At 53.3% G+C, this 14080-nt stretch overlaps 5 protein-coding genes across 5 annotated transcripts, besides 18 other annotated features; all 5 read left to right on the top strand.

Annotated features, from left to right (window-relative positions):
* The first annotated feature begins 8 nt into the window (after positions 1-8).
* Positions 9-32: a microsatellite.
* A 288-nt stretch (positions 33-320) lies between these two features.
* Positions 321-333: a microsatellite.
* Positions 334-367: a microsatellite.
* A 422-nt stretch (positions 368-789) lies between these two features.
* Positions 790-837: a microsatellite.
* A 224-nt stretch (positions 838-1061) lies between these two features.
* Positions 1062-1098: a microsatellite.
* Positions 1099-1213: 115 nt separating this feature from the next.
* TraAM80_03747 (uncharacterized protein) lies at positions 1214-2326 on the top strand (the record flags this gene model as incomplete). Its single annotated transcript, XM_029380700.1, has 1 exon — positions 1214-2326. The coding sequence occupies one exon, from the start codon at positions 1214-1216 to the stop codon at positions 2324-2326; it is 1113 nt and encodes a 370-aa protein (XP_029239413.1).
* Positions 2327-2657: 331 nt separating this feature from the next.
* Positions 2658-2686: a sequence feature (GA-rich).
* A 98-nt stretch (positions 2687-2784) lies between these two features.
* Positions 2785-4053, top strand: TraAM80_03748 (mitogen-activated protein kinase, putative,protein kinase; the record flags this gene model as incomplete). Its single annotated transcript, XM_029380701.1, has 1 exon — positions 2785-4053. One exon carries the CDS (start codon positions 2785-2787, stop codon positions 4051-4053), a length of 1269 nt encoding a protein of 422 aa, XP_029239414.1.
* Positions 4054-4372: 319 nt separating this feature from the next.
* Positions 4373-4407: a microsatellite.
* A 636-nt stretch (positions 4408-5043) lies between these two features.
* Positions 5044-5076: a microsatellite.
* Positions 5077-5101: a microsatellite.
* Positions 5102-5137: a microsatellite.
* A 227-nt stretch (positions 5138-5364) lies between these two features.
* Positions 5365-7332, top strand: TraAM80_03749 (putative endosomal integral membrane protein; the record flags this gene model as incomplete). The annotated part of the gene is made up of 1 exon (XM_029380702.1): positions 5365-7332. One exon carries the CDS (start codon positions 5365-5367, stop codon positions 7330-7332), a length of 1968 nt encoding a protein of 655 aa, XP_029239415.1.
* Positions 7333-7461: 129 nt separating this feature from the next.
* Positions 7462-7521: a sequence feature (A-rich).
* Positions 7522-7701: 180 nt separating this feature from the next.
* Positions 7702-7729: a microsatellite.
* A 1047-nt stretch (positions 7730-8776) lies between these two features.
* Positions 8777-10603, top strand: TraAM80_03750 (putative kinesin; the record flags this gene model as incomplete). Its single annotated transcript, XM_029380703.1, has 1 exon — positions 8777-10603. The coding sequence occupies one exon, from the start codon at positions 8777-8779 to the stop codon at positions 10601-10603; it is 1827 nt and encodes a 608-aa protein (XP_029239416.1).
* Positions 10604-10988: 385 nt separating this feature from the next.
* Positions 10989-11019: a microsatellite.
* Positions 11020-11021: 2 nt separating this feature from the next.
* Positions 11022-11041: a microsatellite.
* A 200-nt stretch (positions 11042-11241) lies between these two features.
* Positions 11242-11260: a microsatellite.
* Positions 11260-11286: a microsatellite.
* Positions 11287-11289: 3 nt separating this feature from the next.
* Positions 11290-13533, top strand: TraAM80_03751 (putative KU80 protein; the record flags this gene model as incomplete). Its single annotated transcript, XM_029380704.1, has 1 exon — positions 11290-13533. The coding sequence occupies one exon, from the start codon at positions 11290-11292 to the stop codon at positions 13531-13533; it is 2244 nt and encodes a 747-aa protein (XP_029239417.1).
* A 30-nt stretch (positions 13534-13563) lies between these two features.
* Positions 13564-13591: a microsatellite.
* A 151-nt stretch (positions 13592-13742) lies between these two features.
* Positions 13743-13775: a microsatellite.
* The last annotated feature ends 305 nt before the right edge of the window (positions 13776-14080 follow it).

The raw sequence follows: 14080 nt of genomic DNA on the forward strand, positions 1-14080 counted from the left end.
CCCCTACTAAAAAAAAAAAAAAAAAAAAAAAACTAGAGGAAGAAACGCATAGAACGATGCAGCGGAAGAGTGGCGACGTTGAGAGGCATCATTGGGGCGGGGACTGCATGTAATGTTTATTCGTCTTTATCTCATCTCTGAAGGAGCTGGGGCGCAGGCATTGCCCGACAGCCACCACTGAGGCTGCGGCTGCAGCTGCTTCGAAGGCAGCTGCAACACTAAATCTTCCACCATGTTCATTTGGCGTGACCATCGCCTCAGCATTGTGTTTAATGGCCATTTTTTGTCTTCATCTTTTTTTTTTCTTTCCGCTTCCTCCCAAACGGAAAATGGAAAACAAAAATAACAACAACAACAAAAACAAAAAACACTTTATGACTTATCTGTCATCTTTTACACACTCTCAGCCTTGGGGCGCTTGTGTGGCGTGCTGCGTTTCGTTTCGGCTCTCCAACTTGCAGATTTTTTCTCCTGATCCCTGCCGCCACCACCTTTTCTTCACGCTAGGCTTCCCCTCGTTTCCGTCCTTTTCTGTTACTTTCCCATAATCGACGGATTGCGCCGCATTTTTTGTTTTTGTTTTTTGGTCTTGCGCTTTTCTGGCCCTTGTTACACGGATGGGCCGTGTAGGTGCAGGCGCGCCGTTTGAGTTTAGCGGCACCCCCTTGGTCTCTCCAGGGATGGGTGGAGCCGGCTTCCCGTTTCCCAGCGACATAGGCGGCAGGAGCGAACACCAAATGGGCGGATCTCTGTGGGGGAGCGAGGGAAAGCAAAGGCATAAGAAGCCACTATATATATATAAATAAATATATATTTATTTATATAAAAAAAAAATAATCACACAACCATCAAAAACGTAAGAGCAGTAAAATCGTTGTTGGTGAGGTGCAGTGGGAACATCCAGATGGAGAAGCGTTATTATCATTGTGATTATTCCTGTCTGTTTCTGTTTTCTTCCTTCCTTGAAGGGATTTTTCGTCTTACCGCTTCCTGTTATTTGATGGAGCACACGCACAACTGCTTACGACGATTCTTTGGTCTCCGCATCCACTTTATCTTCGTTTGTTACTTTTTTTTTTGGTTTTTTTTTTGTTTGTTCTCCCCACGGCGCTTGCCTTCCCGCTTCTCCTTAAAAGATGTTGTTTTTTTTTTTGCTTTTTTGACTTCCAAGTCTTTCTCTTTTAGGGGGAGGGGGTGGGGCAGGAGCACACGCATGCAGCGGCCCATGTCGGAGGAGGACACCTTGGCGGATGATTTGCCTCCAAGCATCGCTGTGCAGTACCGCATTCTGCGGAAGTTGCTTCCAGGCCCCTCGGCGAAATGCCATCAGGCGGTGAGTGTGATGGACCCAGCGGTGCGCCGCCGTGCGCCAGCACGGTCGACGCGACGCGAAAGCACTCGCCGGTGCTCTAGCACCGGCCCTGCGAAGTCTTCAACGGCGTCGGCGCTGTCGTCCTTGTGTTTAGGCAACGACCATTGGAGTGATGACGCAAAAGTGAAGACGCTGCGCGAGATTGAGCTTGGGGGGCCGATCTTTGACCAGCTGCTTGAAATGCGCGCAACTCACGGCCGTATTGAGGCGGCGTTTGGGGATCGTTGGCGAGACACGTGGCGCACGTTTGCCGAGTTTGAATCGATGCACCGATGCTTGATAGAAACGATGGCAGGGTGGTTTTTTGAGGCCTTTTCACTGTTGCTATTTGATGGTGTGTTCAGGCAACTTGGGGAGCAGACGCAGCGTGCGACAGTGGCGGAGAAGAGGGTAAATGAGTTAGAGCGAAATACCGAGGAGCTTTGGAAGTATAACGGAATGCTGGAGGATCGTCACGGGCAGTCGCTTCGGATGCGGCAGCTGGAGGAGGACGACATGCGACGAGACAACGAAGAGGTACGCCGCACGCTGGAGGTTTGTCAGGAGGAACTCTGTGAGTCGCGGCAGGTCATCGCGGCTCTTGGGAGGAAGCTGCGGGAGGCGGAGGCTGCCTCCAAGGCGCCGTTGCATGCATTGACGGAAGAGTTTGAAAAACTGAAGGCCCAGTATCGTGACCTGGTGGATGCCCATGGGCACACGCCGCCAACCACAGGGGAGGAAGCGGAGGAGCGTGGATTGGCGGACGTGGGTGAAGACAGGGCGTCTGTCGTGTTGTTGAGGAGGCAGGTAAAGGAACTGCAGCACCAGCTGTCACTGAGGGACACCGATGTCGGGCTTCTTCAGCAGCAGCTTGGGGAGCTGCGCGAGTTGGTGCGGGAGTTTGGAGTCTCTCAGGCGAAGGTGCATACGTTGGAGCAGCGGCTCAAGCTTGCCATGGGGTCTCACCCACAGTAGTCTAACGGCATTCACTGCATGGCGATCATCCTTAGTAATTTCGTCATGTGCTTCAAAACAGCGACGAGAACACGGGTACTGCGACCCTGTGTTTTTGTGTTTATAGTGTGGAGGGGGAGGCAGGGGTGTGTGCGTTTGTGTGTGGGAAGAGTGGGCTAGTGAGGGTGAAGTGAAAGGAGGGACGGCTTGGAAGCATGCCCACAGACACTCAAAATCTTCTTGCGGAGGAAAAACGAGAAAAAAAAACATGGGCATTTCTGCCTGTTTTCATCCTTTTTTTTTGTTTTTGTGTTTTTAACGCTTTGATAGGCTTTTGTTCACCTCCACTTGCAGAAAGAAAGAAGAAAATAGAGAAAAGAACACGACTCATCTTGCGTTCGGACAGGCACTGATCGCACAGGGCGCAGGAAACAGGGAGGGGGCACGACCCAAAACGTGTGGGACGGCCGTGGCGGGAGATGCTGACGCACGTCTCCGCGCCGGACGCGGAGGGTCGGGTGACGTACACCTTCAACAGCCAGTCAAAGGTGGAGGTTCCTCAACGGTACGAGGTCAAGGGCATAGTGGGGCGCGGGGCGTACGGTATTGTTTGTAGTGCGGTAGATCGTAGAACTGGGGACGCCGTCGCCATTAAAAAGATGAGTAACATCTTTGGAGATGTTGTTGACGGTAAACGTATCTTGCGTGAGGTGAAACTGTTGGGTTTTTTGAGGCATCCCAACGTGCTGTCCCTCAAGAATCTCTACCGCCCCTCCGGTCCGGACTTCTCAGACCTGTACATGGTGTCTGAGCTCATGTCCTCGGATTTGCATACCATTCTCAGATCGAACTCAGTGAGGCTTGCGGAGGTGCACTGCCAGTATTTTACATACCAGGTTCTGTGTGCGCTGCACTACATTCACAGCGCCAACGTTATCCATCGAGACCTGAAGCCCGCCAACATACTGACCAACTGCGAGTGCGATGTGAAACTATGCGACTTTGGCCTTGCACGGGGAAGGGGTCTCAGGATGACGCACTACGTCGTGACACGTTGGTACAGACCACCCGAACTGATGCTTATGAGTGATGATTACGATGGAGCCATTGACTTGTGGGGGGTGGCATGCCTCGCGGTGGAGATGTTCACGCGGCATCCGCTGTTCCCTGGCCGCGACTACATCCACCAGCTAAACCTCATTACGGACTTGTTAGGCCTCCCGGACATCGCGCGGGACATGACATACGTACGCTCGGAGGAGGCGCTCAACTACTTGCGTTCGCTTCCTCCCAGGTCGAGGCAGCCTCTGGAGTCCGTGTGCCCTCAGCTGAAGGATAGCTACATGGCCTCCATCAGCTATAACGTGGAGGAGGGTGACGGCGGGGATAGCGCAGCGCGAGAGGTGGAGAAAGAGGGGGTAGAGGAAACTGTCAGAAAGGAAGAAATGGGTTCTGTTAATGCGAACACAAGGATAACGTCACCAAATCCGGCTAGTAGTGGGGAGGAGCGGTACGCGTTGTTCAAGGACTTCCTCTTCAAGTTGCTCACGTATAACCCGAAAGAGCGCATGACGGCAAAGGAGGCGTTGAGGCATCCGTGGCTGCGGGAGGTTCGGGATAACTGTGGTGGAGAGGAGTTTGAGACGGAGGCGGGGATGCAGTTTGTTTGGGACCTCGACAGTGTCGAAGTGGCCGCCGCCCAGCTACGGCAGCTGCTGATGGATGAGATTGCAAAGTACAAGGATTAATGGTTAACGGGGCCATGAGACACACACCACAGTTACCAAAAATGTAGTTAACGAGGCCCGTGATACACAGAGACAGAAACACACCAGTGGACTTAAATGAATATACAAACGAACCACAGTGCACGACGCAGCATTATACATATGCTTTGGGAGTAGGTATGTAGATATACTCTCACCGCGGCTTGATGGGTGCACCTTGGAGTATGTAGTACGCAGGACTGGCTTGGAAGAGGTGGTATGAATGAGGGGTTCGTTGAACGCCGACTTTTTCAACCACCTTTATATATACCTTGTTTTTCCTTACATGGCTGGCATGTGCTAGTGTATAGCTGTATAGATACATATATAGGTATATATGCACGACATGTCTGTTTACATCCTGTCTTGCAAATTCTAGTCTTTCCGTTTTTGACTTTTTTAATTCCTTGTTACCTATGTCACACGGGAGGGGTCGTCTTTGCCGTTTTACTCTCTTTGTTGTTTTATTTTTGGCCTTTATTCCTGTTGTGTAGGGCGTCTTCTTCCATGACACTGCCTCAGCGGCGAAGTGAGACATACACATGAAATCATATTTCGGCAGTGTCGTAAGTCTCCTCACATGCTTGGCGGCCTGCCTGCTGAGAGTCTCGCATGTATCGCAGTGACGGGGGCAGACATGCAAGGGCGCACCGCACAATGGATGAGGGGGCGGACCCCTGCGAGGCCTGTGACTGCATAGCATTTTTGCTTTTGTTTGTTTGTTTGTGTGCGTGTGTCCGCGCTTGACTCTCACTTCACCGACTGCAAAGGTGATGACGCCGATAGCGGGGGAGGTGGAGGGCGTCTGTGGAAAGGCAACGATGGCAGCGCCGGCCTCCCCACCGTTCACGGGCCCGCTCCGCCGCCACTGACCCCTTCAAGAAGGGCGGCGTTGTTGAGTGAGGCACCCGTCGGACCGCGCACACACACGCACACGGGGAGAAAACCGTATTGGATTCGGGGGCAAAGTCCTTTTTCTTTTTGTTTGCCTGTTTCCCTTTTTTTTGTGTGTGCGTGTGTGTGTGTGTGTCTTCCTTGTAGCTTTGTTGTTTGTCTTCTGTCTGTTCCTATGCGCCGCACCCAAGACGGAGTGTTGCTCTTGCGTCGGTTCCTGTGTTGCCGTGGGCGACGGCATTGCAGCGAGGCTTTTCATCTTCATTTTTTTTTTAATTATTATTTTTGGATTGCTTTGACCGCTTTTTATTCTCCGTGGTTGTTGAGTTGTCTCCGGCTGGCGGGCGAGATTGTCGGGCACAAAAAACAAAGAAGAGAAACGAAGATAAAAATAGAAGGATGGAGGTGTGTGTGTGGAGCGAGTTTGTAAACGAACGGCTGCCGCTGGGAAAAGAAAAAGAGAAAATGCGGCCTCGCACCGGGAAACGCGATGGCACCCCGCGAGGGCTTTTACTGGTAGTTGCCGCACTTGCGCTTTTTTTAGCATGCGCTGCGGAGGCCTCGCCATTTTCTGTCGTCAAGACCATCGCCGCCTCCTACCATCCGGGGGATATCATTCCGGTCATGGTGAGCCCGCTGACGTCAAAGCTACGCGTTATGCCGATGCAGTGGAAGTCGTTGGCGCAGTGCCCAAGGAGGGAGAAGCAGCAGCGGCGTCGGCGCAATATTGGCCAGTTGCTCTTTGGCGACCAGCTGGAGGAGTCCGCGTACGACGTGACGGTGTTGGCGAATGAAACGTGTGTGCCGCTTTGTACAGTGAAACTGACTTTGAGGGAAAAACTCTACATGGCTAAGCTTATTAGTGGCCGCTACCGCGCCAACATGTATGTTGACGACCTTCCGGGCGTAGAGGACGTTAGTATCTCAAAGGGACGGCGTCGTGTGAATACGGGGTACTACTTGGGCGCTAGAAGCACCCCGTTTACCGATGGGGGCATGACGGTGAACAACCACCTCATCTTTACCATCTCCTACCACACCGTGGACTCCCCGTTTAATTTGGAGAACAGATCGTACAGAATTGTGCAGTTTCAAATCGCAGCCACCAGCGTCCACTACAAAAATGCAATCTGCGATCGCGCCGACCTGGTGGCAGGCAGGCCCCAGCGTCTGATGGACGGCGAAATATCGTACTCGTACAGCGTGCAGTGGGTGGAATCGCCCCTGACATGGTCAACGCGCTGGGACGTGTTTATGAAGCTGACAACGCGGGAGTCTAAGATTCACTGGTTCAGCATCATGAACTTTTTCATCATCACTCTGTTGCAGACTGTGGTGTTGTGGTACGTGCTGATCCGTGCGCTGCGCCGCGACTTCTTGTACTACAAGGAGGCTGAAGCCGAGGAGACCGATGAGACTGGGTGGAAGCTTGTTCACGGCGACGTCTTTCGCCGACCGCGCGGTGTTGGTCTCCTCTCCATCTGCGTTGGTACCGGGACGCAGCTGGCCATGATGTTGGGCTCCACACTCTGCGTGGCGTGCATGGGCTTTATTTCACCGCAGAGCCGTGGGACGCTGGTGAGCACCCTGCTCTTCCTCTTTGTGCTCTTCAGCTTTTTCAATGGGATGGTCACAGCAATGCTTATTAAGTACCTGCGGATGCGATCATGGAAGTTGATCTTCGTCGCCAGCGTCTTCTACCCGGCACAGATGTTTTTGGGCTACTTTGTACTCAATTTTATTCATATTGGCAGCCACGCCGCCAGCTCCGCCTCTCTGTATTCGCTCATCACTCTTTTGCTCCTCTGGCAGGGCGTCTCTACGCCGCTGTTGCTGGTTGGCGCAGCGGTGGGGTTTAGCATGAGCCTTACAACTCCCGTGAAGGTGAACAGCATTCCTCGCACCATTCCGCCGGCGCCGTGGTACTTTGACTCTGCGCTCACAATACTTCTCCCCGGGCTCGTGCCATTTGCCGCGGCGCATGTGGAGATCACGTACATCTTTGGAAGCGTCTGGCACGGGACAGTCTACTACATGTTTGGCTTTCTCCTGGCGGTGTACGTGCTATCTATGGTCATCGCCGCACAAACGGCCGTGTTCTCGACCTACATTCAACTGAATCGACTGAACTACCACTGGTGGTGGCGCTCGTTTTTGACCTCCGCGTCGTACGGCGTCTGGATACTCCTCTACAGCATCTACTACTACTTCTACAACTCCACACTGAAAGGGTTCTTGAGTGCCGTGCTCTTTTTTGGCTACATGGGGATGGCGGCGTACACGCTCTGCCTGCTGAGCGGCGCTGTGGGCTTCCTGGCCTCCTTTTTATTTGTGCGAATCATCTACAGTAACATCAAAGTGGACTAGTGAGGAGCGGAGGAGGGGACGCGAGTGACAACTGAGCGACAGGCAAACAGGGGAAGCACGCGACGTCCATTGCTTGAAGGAATGAAATAATGGAGAGAGAAGGAACAAGTGAGAGAGCGGAGAAGGGGAAAAAACAAAACAAAAACACTCACCCACACAACAAGAACAAAAAAAAAAGAGGCAAACAAATGGAAAAGCAGGTTTTTGAGGAGGCGGTGTGGACGCCGGACTTGCATGCGGGTTCGTAGAGAATTTAACGGTTGCTCATCGCTGAGGCGTAACTCTGACACCTCGGAGCGGACTCCGGGTTGTGTTTCCATTTCGTTCTATCTGCCAGTCACTTATTCTCTCCGCTTGCCTGCCTGCGCGTTTTTTGTTTTTTGTTTTTTGTTTTTTTGGGCAGGGATCCTGCCGCCCCACCTCACCGGTGAGGTGGGGCGTGTACATACTTACATAGTTTCTTCCCTGTCAACAGCAACGGGAGGGGGGTGGGGGAGCTGCAATGAAATGGGTGGGGTTTGTGCGGGATGAGAGGTGAACGAAGTGTGTGAGTATTACTTTGTTTAGGTCTCATCTCCAGCAGTTGTCGATGAGTGACAGCCGCCACCACTGACATGGACTGCAGGTGCTCAGGAAGGTCTCGCCGTACTTTTGGCCTGCAACACTATGCAGCGGTGGCTCCATTTTTGGCGCCTCATTGTGACTGTCTTCTTCCTGCAAAGAGCTCAGAGAAATAAAGTGTGCCGGCAAGAGAACGACACGTAGTGAGGGAGAAACTTGAGAGAAAAGAAAGGACAAGTAACAAAGAGAGGGGGGAAAAAACAAAAAAACAACAGAGACAAACAAAGGCAAACAAAGAGACGGAAATGGAACATATATACATATAGTTGTGTATCTTCTGTTTCTGCCTTCCCTTCCCGTGTCTGCCGGGCGGACGTCAACCCTCACGTCTTTCCTGTGTGCGGTGTGGGGATCGGGTATCTGCCTGTGTGCCACTGCAACTTCTTCCCACAACATTTCGCCCTCTTTTTTCCCCTCTGTTTCTCTGTGGGCGTGCGTGGGCTCCCACAGCACGCCTCCAACAAGGCAGGTGTGGGTGGGATAAGGTGGCGACAGGGGAAACACATACACACACACTGCGGTTCAGGGTACGAGAGCGAGCAACGAGGAGCCGGAGCGCAAGTAGCGGAGGCCGCCAGTGTGGGAGGAATAAGGAAAAAAATATAAGCATCTTGTCTTGTTTTTGTGGTGTGTGAAATTGCGCTTCGGGACTGATCCACGCAGAGGAGAGGGGATCAGCAGAAGTAACAAGAACGGGAACTAACGTAACAGCGGAGGGGAGGGACTAAGGGAAAAGTAAAATACAATACGGAGGGACACACAGCGAAAGGTTGTGGGTGAGGGAGGGTGCCAACGTTAACACCGGCAACAGAAGCAGTGTGCGATGAAGAGCCAGTCGGGTGCAAAGACGGCACCGAAGAACATCTCTGTGTATCTTCGTGTGCGCCCCACCATCGCCCGTGAGTCGAAGGCTTCATGTAACAACTTGACCTTTGACCCCAGTGACCCGCGGACCGTTACTGTGACGCGAAAGAGCGGGTCAAGGGATATTTCAAAGGTGTATACATTTAACAAGGTCTTTGCCCCCTCGACGGGGCAGACAGAAGTGTACAATGAGTTTGCGCGTGGTGCCGTTGACGCCGCCTTTGACGGTCAACATGGCGTGCTGTTTGTGTACGGGCAAACAGGCTCTGGTAAGACGTACACCATTAGTAATAACGACCCCAAGAACCCTGGTATGCTGCAGCAAGGCCTACACGATGTCTGGAATCGCATTAACAATGACATGGAGTATGAATACAACTGCAGTGTGAGCTACGTGCAGTTATACAATGAAATTCTGACCGACCTGCTGGACGCGCAGAAGGGGCGGGTACGCATTCAGCTTGGCTCGGAAGGGTGTGGCGACGTTGTGCTTGTCGCGGAGTCGTCTGGATTGCCCATTGAGAAAAATGTACGTAACTACGAGGAGACCATGGAGTTGTTTTCTATTGGCATGAGTCGTAAGGAGATGACATGCACGGCAATGAATGAAAGCAGTTCCCGCTCCCACACCATCTTCAACTTTAACATCACCCGCTCCAAGAAGGTGAAGGTGGTGGAGGTAAAAACAGGGGAGTTGGGGGATACGCCGGCGACGGCGTTGGAGGGGCGTCTTGTTATTTGCGACCTGGCCGGCAGTGAACGGATTAGCAAGACGCATGCTGAGGGAAAATCACTGGGCGAGGCAACCCACATCAATGGAAGTCTGCTTGTTCTCGGGAAGGTGGTCGCAGCATTGACGGAGAAGAGCTCCCAGCACGTGCCGTTCCGTGAGTCCAAGCTGACTCGCATCCTGCAGTACTCGTTGCTGGGTAACGGCAACACCTCCATCGTGGTTAACTGCACCCCCGCAGACGATTCCTCCGAGGAGACGTTGAGTGCCATTTTGTTTGGCCAGCGGGCACTTCAAATCAAGCAGGAGGCCAAGCGTCACGAGGTGCTCGACTACAAAGCACTTTATCTGCAGCTTATGGCTGAGCTCGACTCCAAGAACGATGGAACACTGGAGGATGCCCTGGGGGAGGAGCGGAGAGTGTACGAGGACCGCGTCAATGCTCTGGAGGATCGTGTCAAGCTTCTTAGCACTGAGAACGATCTTCTGCGGCAGGAGATTGCGGCGCTGCAGAGCGGGGGCGGTGAGGTGTCTTCCACTAGCTGTGCTGCGGCTGGATGGCAGACTGTAAGTAAGCAGATGCGGGATAAACTGTGCGAGCGTGATGCGGAGATCAAAACCATCACGGATGAGAGGTTTAAGCTCGCCATTCTTCTCGCGGAAGAAAAACGCACGGCCTTCCGGCTGGCGGAGAAACTGCGTGCGACTTTGATACGCTACCAAATGGACTCGAGACAGTGGACGCAGCGGCAGGAGGAGCTTGACGTTGAGCTGGCGCGGCTGAAAGGCACGGACTACATCAGTGTCACGGGTGGCATGAACGAATGCAGCTCGCTGTGTGGGACGGTGGGTCAGGCCTCTCCCACGGATTCCATGAACGTCTCCGCGGGACAGGGCGATGCATACTTGCAGGAGCAGCTGGATAAGGCCTACACACGCATCCGAGAGCTGAATAAGGAGCGAGTGGAGCGTATAGTTTACCAATTCAAGGCGGAAAAGGCCATCCGAATGCTGCATGCCGAGAAGGCGGCGCTTGAAAAGAGACTTGCACAGTAGCATGCGTTCTCCAAGGGAGAGAAGAGAGAGGAAATGTGGTTTGCCACTTTTTTAAGTTTATTCTTTTATTTCTGTTGGCTGGGGGGTGTCAATACGATGGAACGAAGGAGGATGCGATGGTGATGATGGAGAAGACAGACGTTTCATAGTGCTTTGTCTGCCTTTTGTGTGTGTGCGTGTATGTTTTGTTTTTCTCTGGATTTTTATTTTATTTTCCTCTTTTTTTTTTCTTGAGTGAATCCCCGCTCCCCATTCACTCATTTACGGCTTCGTTGTCTGCAGAAAAACTTTATGATGTTCAGTTTCCTCTCCTTTTTTCGCCATCCCATTGTGGGCCTTTACGTTTCTTGCATGATCATGCGCTATGCGTGTGGCCCCTCAATTGGTGTGTGCGTGTGTGTGTGTGTGTGTGTGTGCACTCTCTCTCTCTCTCTCTCTTGTTTTGTTTCTGTATGCATGTATGTGTGCCAGTGCTGCAGCTGTGGTGTGTATTCGAACCTCTTTTTCTCTCCAAATGTTTTTGCCGGCTTGGTTCCTCCTCCCTCCCCACCGCCATGAATACGTGCCGCAGGAAACGTGGGTGTGGGGGCGATAGACGCACACCGAGGCGCAAGGAGGGGGACACAGAGAAGACGCACATATATATATATATATATAGAGAGAGAGAGAGAGCGAGCGAGTGAACAATGTCATTGCGCTTGGCGTCCATTCTTGCGCTTGACCTAAACTGTCCTCCGGCTTCGCTGGAGTTAGCGGTGGAGTTCTGCCGCCGCTTAGCAGAAATGACGATGATGCTCGCGCCACACAACGAGATGGCGCTGGTCCTCGCTGGTACTCGTGACTCCCACAATCCGCTACATCATGCCCACTGCGGCGACACGGATGGGACGCGGTTCAAGCACATCTCCGTGCCGTGCGCCCTCGCCGCGCCGACGGTGGAGTTTTTAGAGCCATTGGTGCATCTTGCGGCGACACCGCCGCCGCCATGTGAGCGCCATGCGGTGGACTTCTTGGAAATACTCCTTGTGAGTGACCAGGTGATGCGTGGGCGGACGGCAAACAAGTGCTACCAGCGTGTTGTGTATCTGCTGACCGATGCCAGCACCGACGTGCTGCGGAAGGATGGTATGAATTCACTTTTGCAATCCTTCCAGCAGCAAGGTGTAACTTTAGTCGTCATTGGTATTGACTTCACTGAGCCGTTAGTCGAAGCCGAAGCCGACGCCGACGAACGTGAAAATAGTGATGAACATTTGGCAGGTCTTTCAGTCAAGGCACAGAACGAGCGGGTGCTACGCTTCATGTGCTCTTTGCTTGGGAAGGAAAGCACGGTGGTGTCGTTGGCGGACGCCCTGCGAGGTGTGGAGGAGCTTCAAGGCCGAACAATCACACAACGCCCCCTCTTGAGAGTGATCCTCACCGTTGGGGACGTGCGTTTAGCGACGCAGATGTTTACGAAGGCGCAGGAGGAGCGGCTGCCGACCCTGAAGAAAACAACACCATCGGGAGAGGAGATATGCATGAGGACGATTTTTCAGGGCCTCAGTGAGGATGCGACGCCGTTGCAGCAAAAAGATTTGCGGAAGGGCTATTATTACGGTCGCAGCCTTGTTCCGTGCTCGGAGGAGGATGCGGAGACGATGAAAATCAAGGGACCCAGAGCACTGGACGCCCTCGGATTTGTGCCGTTGCAGCAAGTCCCTGTGTATGTGCTTTTGGGCGGGGTGAAGGTGATCACGCCGCTTGCGGATGACTTTGTGGGGGCAAAGGCCTTCCGCAGCATTGTGCGGGCGATGGCGGCAGCCGGCAAAGCGATGATTGTGCGTTTTGTCCGCACCCGTGATGCGGACCCCGTGCTCGGTCTTTGCGTGCCCTCAACGAAGGAACAGCGGGATGTTCTTTTTTTTTCGCCCCTCCCCTTTGCGGAAGATGTGCGTTTTTTTGACTTCTCAGACTACGAGGGGGTGCGGGACGACGATGATGACGCTGCAGAAGAGGCGAGGCTTGTGGCAGCGATTGTGGAGGAAATGACAGTGGGCAAGGAGGTGTTGCGGCCCTGCAAAACGTTTAACCCGGTGCTTCAGCAGTACTACGCGACGCTGCGTGCAAAGCTGCGCCGCTGCGCCGAGAGCGCAGCGACAGGAGGAAACGAAAGTCGCGAGGTGGGAGACGCACAGGAGGAAGCAAACGGGGGCAACACCGCGGCTGGGGAGGTGTTATTGCCGCTTGTGCATGCGTTACACGCCACCTCTGCCACCTACGGCATGCCAGGGAACCAATTGGAACCCATGCACTCGAGCGTGCGAGCCAAACTGGAGGCGTGCGCCCGTAGCTTTGTGTACGTTTCGAATAGTGAGAACTGCGTGACGGAGGAGCGGCGGACGAATTGGTCCCACTCGTCTGCCGGTTCCCGTGAGGTTGCGGCATCCGATGTGTCCTCCCGGGCCCCTTCGACCGTAGCGACACCTTGTTTTGTCGCCGGTGCCTCACACATCATGACGATTGATCCGGTTTGCACCTTCCAGAAGATGGTGCAGTCCCGCGAGGGTGTCAAGGTCCTGCGGGCGATGGATGAGTTGGTGGACACCGTTTTCAAGCTGCTTCGCTGGAGCCTGAAGGACGCACAGTATGCCAAGGGCACGGAGTGCGTCTTGCTTCTCCGTCAGCACTGTCTTGAGGCGGGGGAGGCGGATTACTTCAACAAGTTTTTGCTGAAGCTTATGCTTATCGCGAGGGAGTTGGATCACGAGTCATTTTGGCACAACGGGGTTGTGGCACGCGGCGTAGCCCCCATCACAAGGCTGGAGTGTCCCAACAGCACAATTGCTGACGAGGAGGCTGCCAGACAGTTTCTCATGCAGGACCGTCGCCTCCCCGCGCCTCCTCTGGAAGATCCCGACGATGCGGAGGTGCTCAACATGATCGTCTGAGGCTCCTCTTCTGTGCATGCCCAACACTACTTTTTTTTTTTGTTGTTGTTTTATTTTTGCTTCTTCCTGTTGTTCGGTTTTGTTCCTCTTTCGGAGTTTGTCTATGGAGCAGGAGTGTGCGAGGGCTGCTGTTGTGTTCCGATGGAACTTTTTTTTTTGTGTATGTGCATGCGTGCAGGTTTTGAATGCTGTGCACCCTTCTTCCTCACTATATATATATATATATATATATATATATATATGTTTTTGGTCTTCTTCGCTTATTCTTTAGAATTTGTCGCCGGACGTATCATTTATTACCGGACCTTCTGTTTGAGATGAGTGAGGCAGAGTGTCGCCTGTTCGAGCTGCTTGACAAGGCTGAGGTGGCAGAGTTGGGCGTCGTGCCACTCGTGTCTCTGCAGGAGGCGTGTACGGGGGTGCCGTACGTGTCGTCCAGGCTCACAGGCAGGCGGCGGTACCAACTCTACCGCGGCCTGCTCCTGGACCGGCCTCCGACGGCGGTGCCCGACACGTTTCGACAGCATGCGGGAGAGGCGGGCGAGGT

Source organism: Trypanosoma rangeli (assembly GCF_003719475.1).
Source record: "Trypanosoma rangeli strain AM80 chromosome Unknown Tra_15.4_contig_00101, whole genome shotgun sequence".
Taxonomy (NCBI): Eukaryota; Euglenozoa; class Kinetoplastea; order Trypanosomatida; family Trypanosomatidae; genus Trypanosoma; species Trypanosoma rangeli.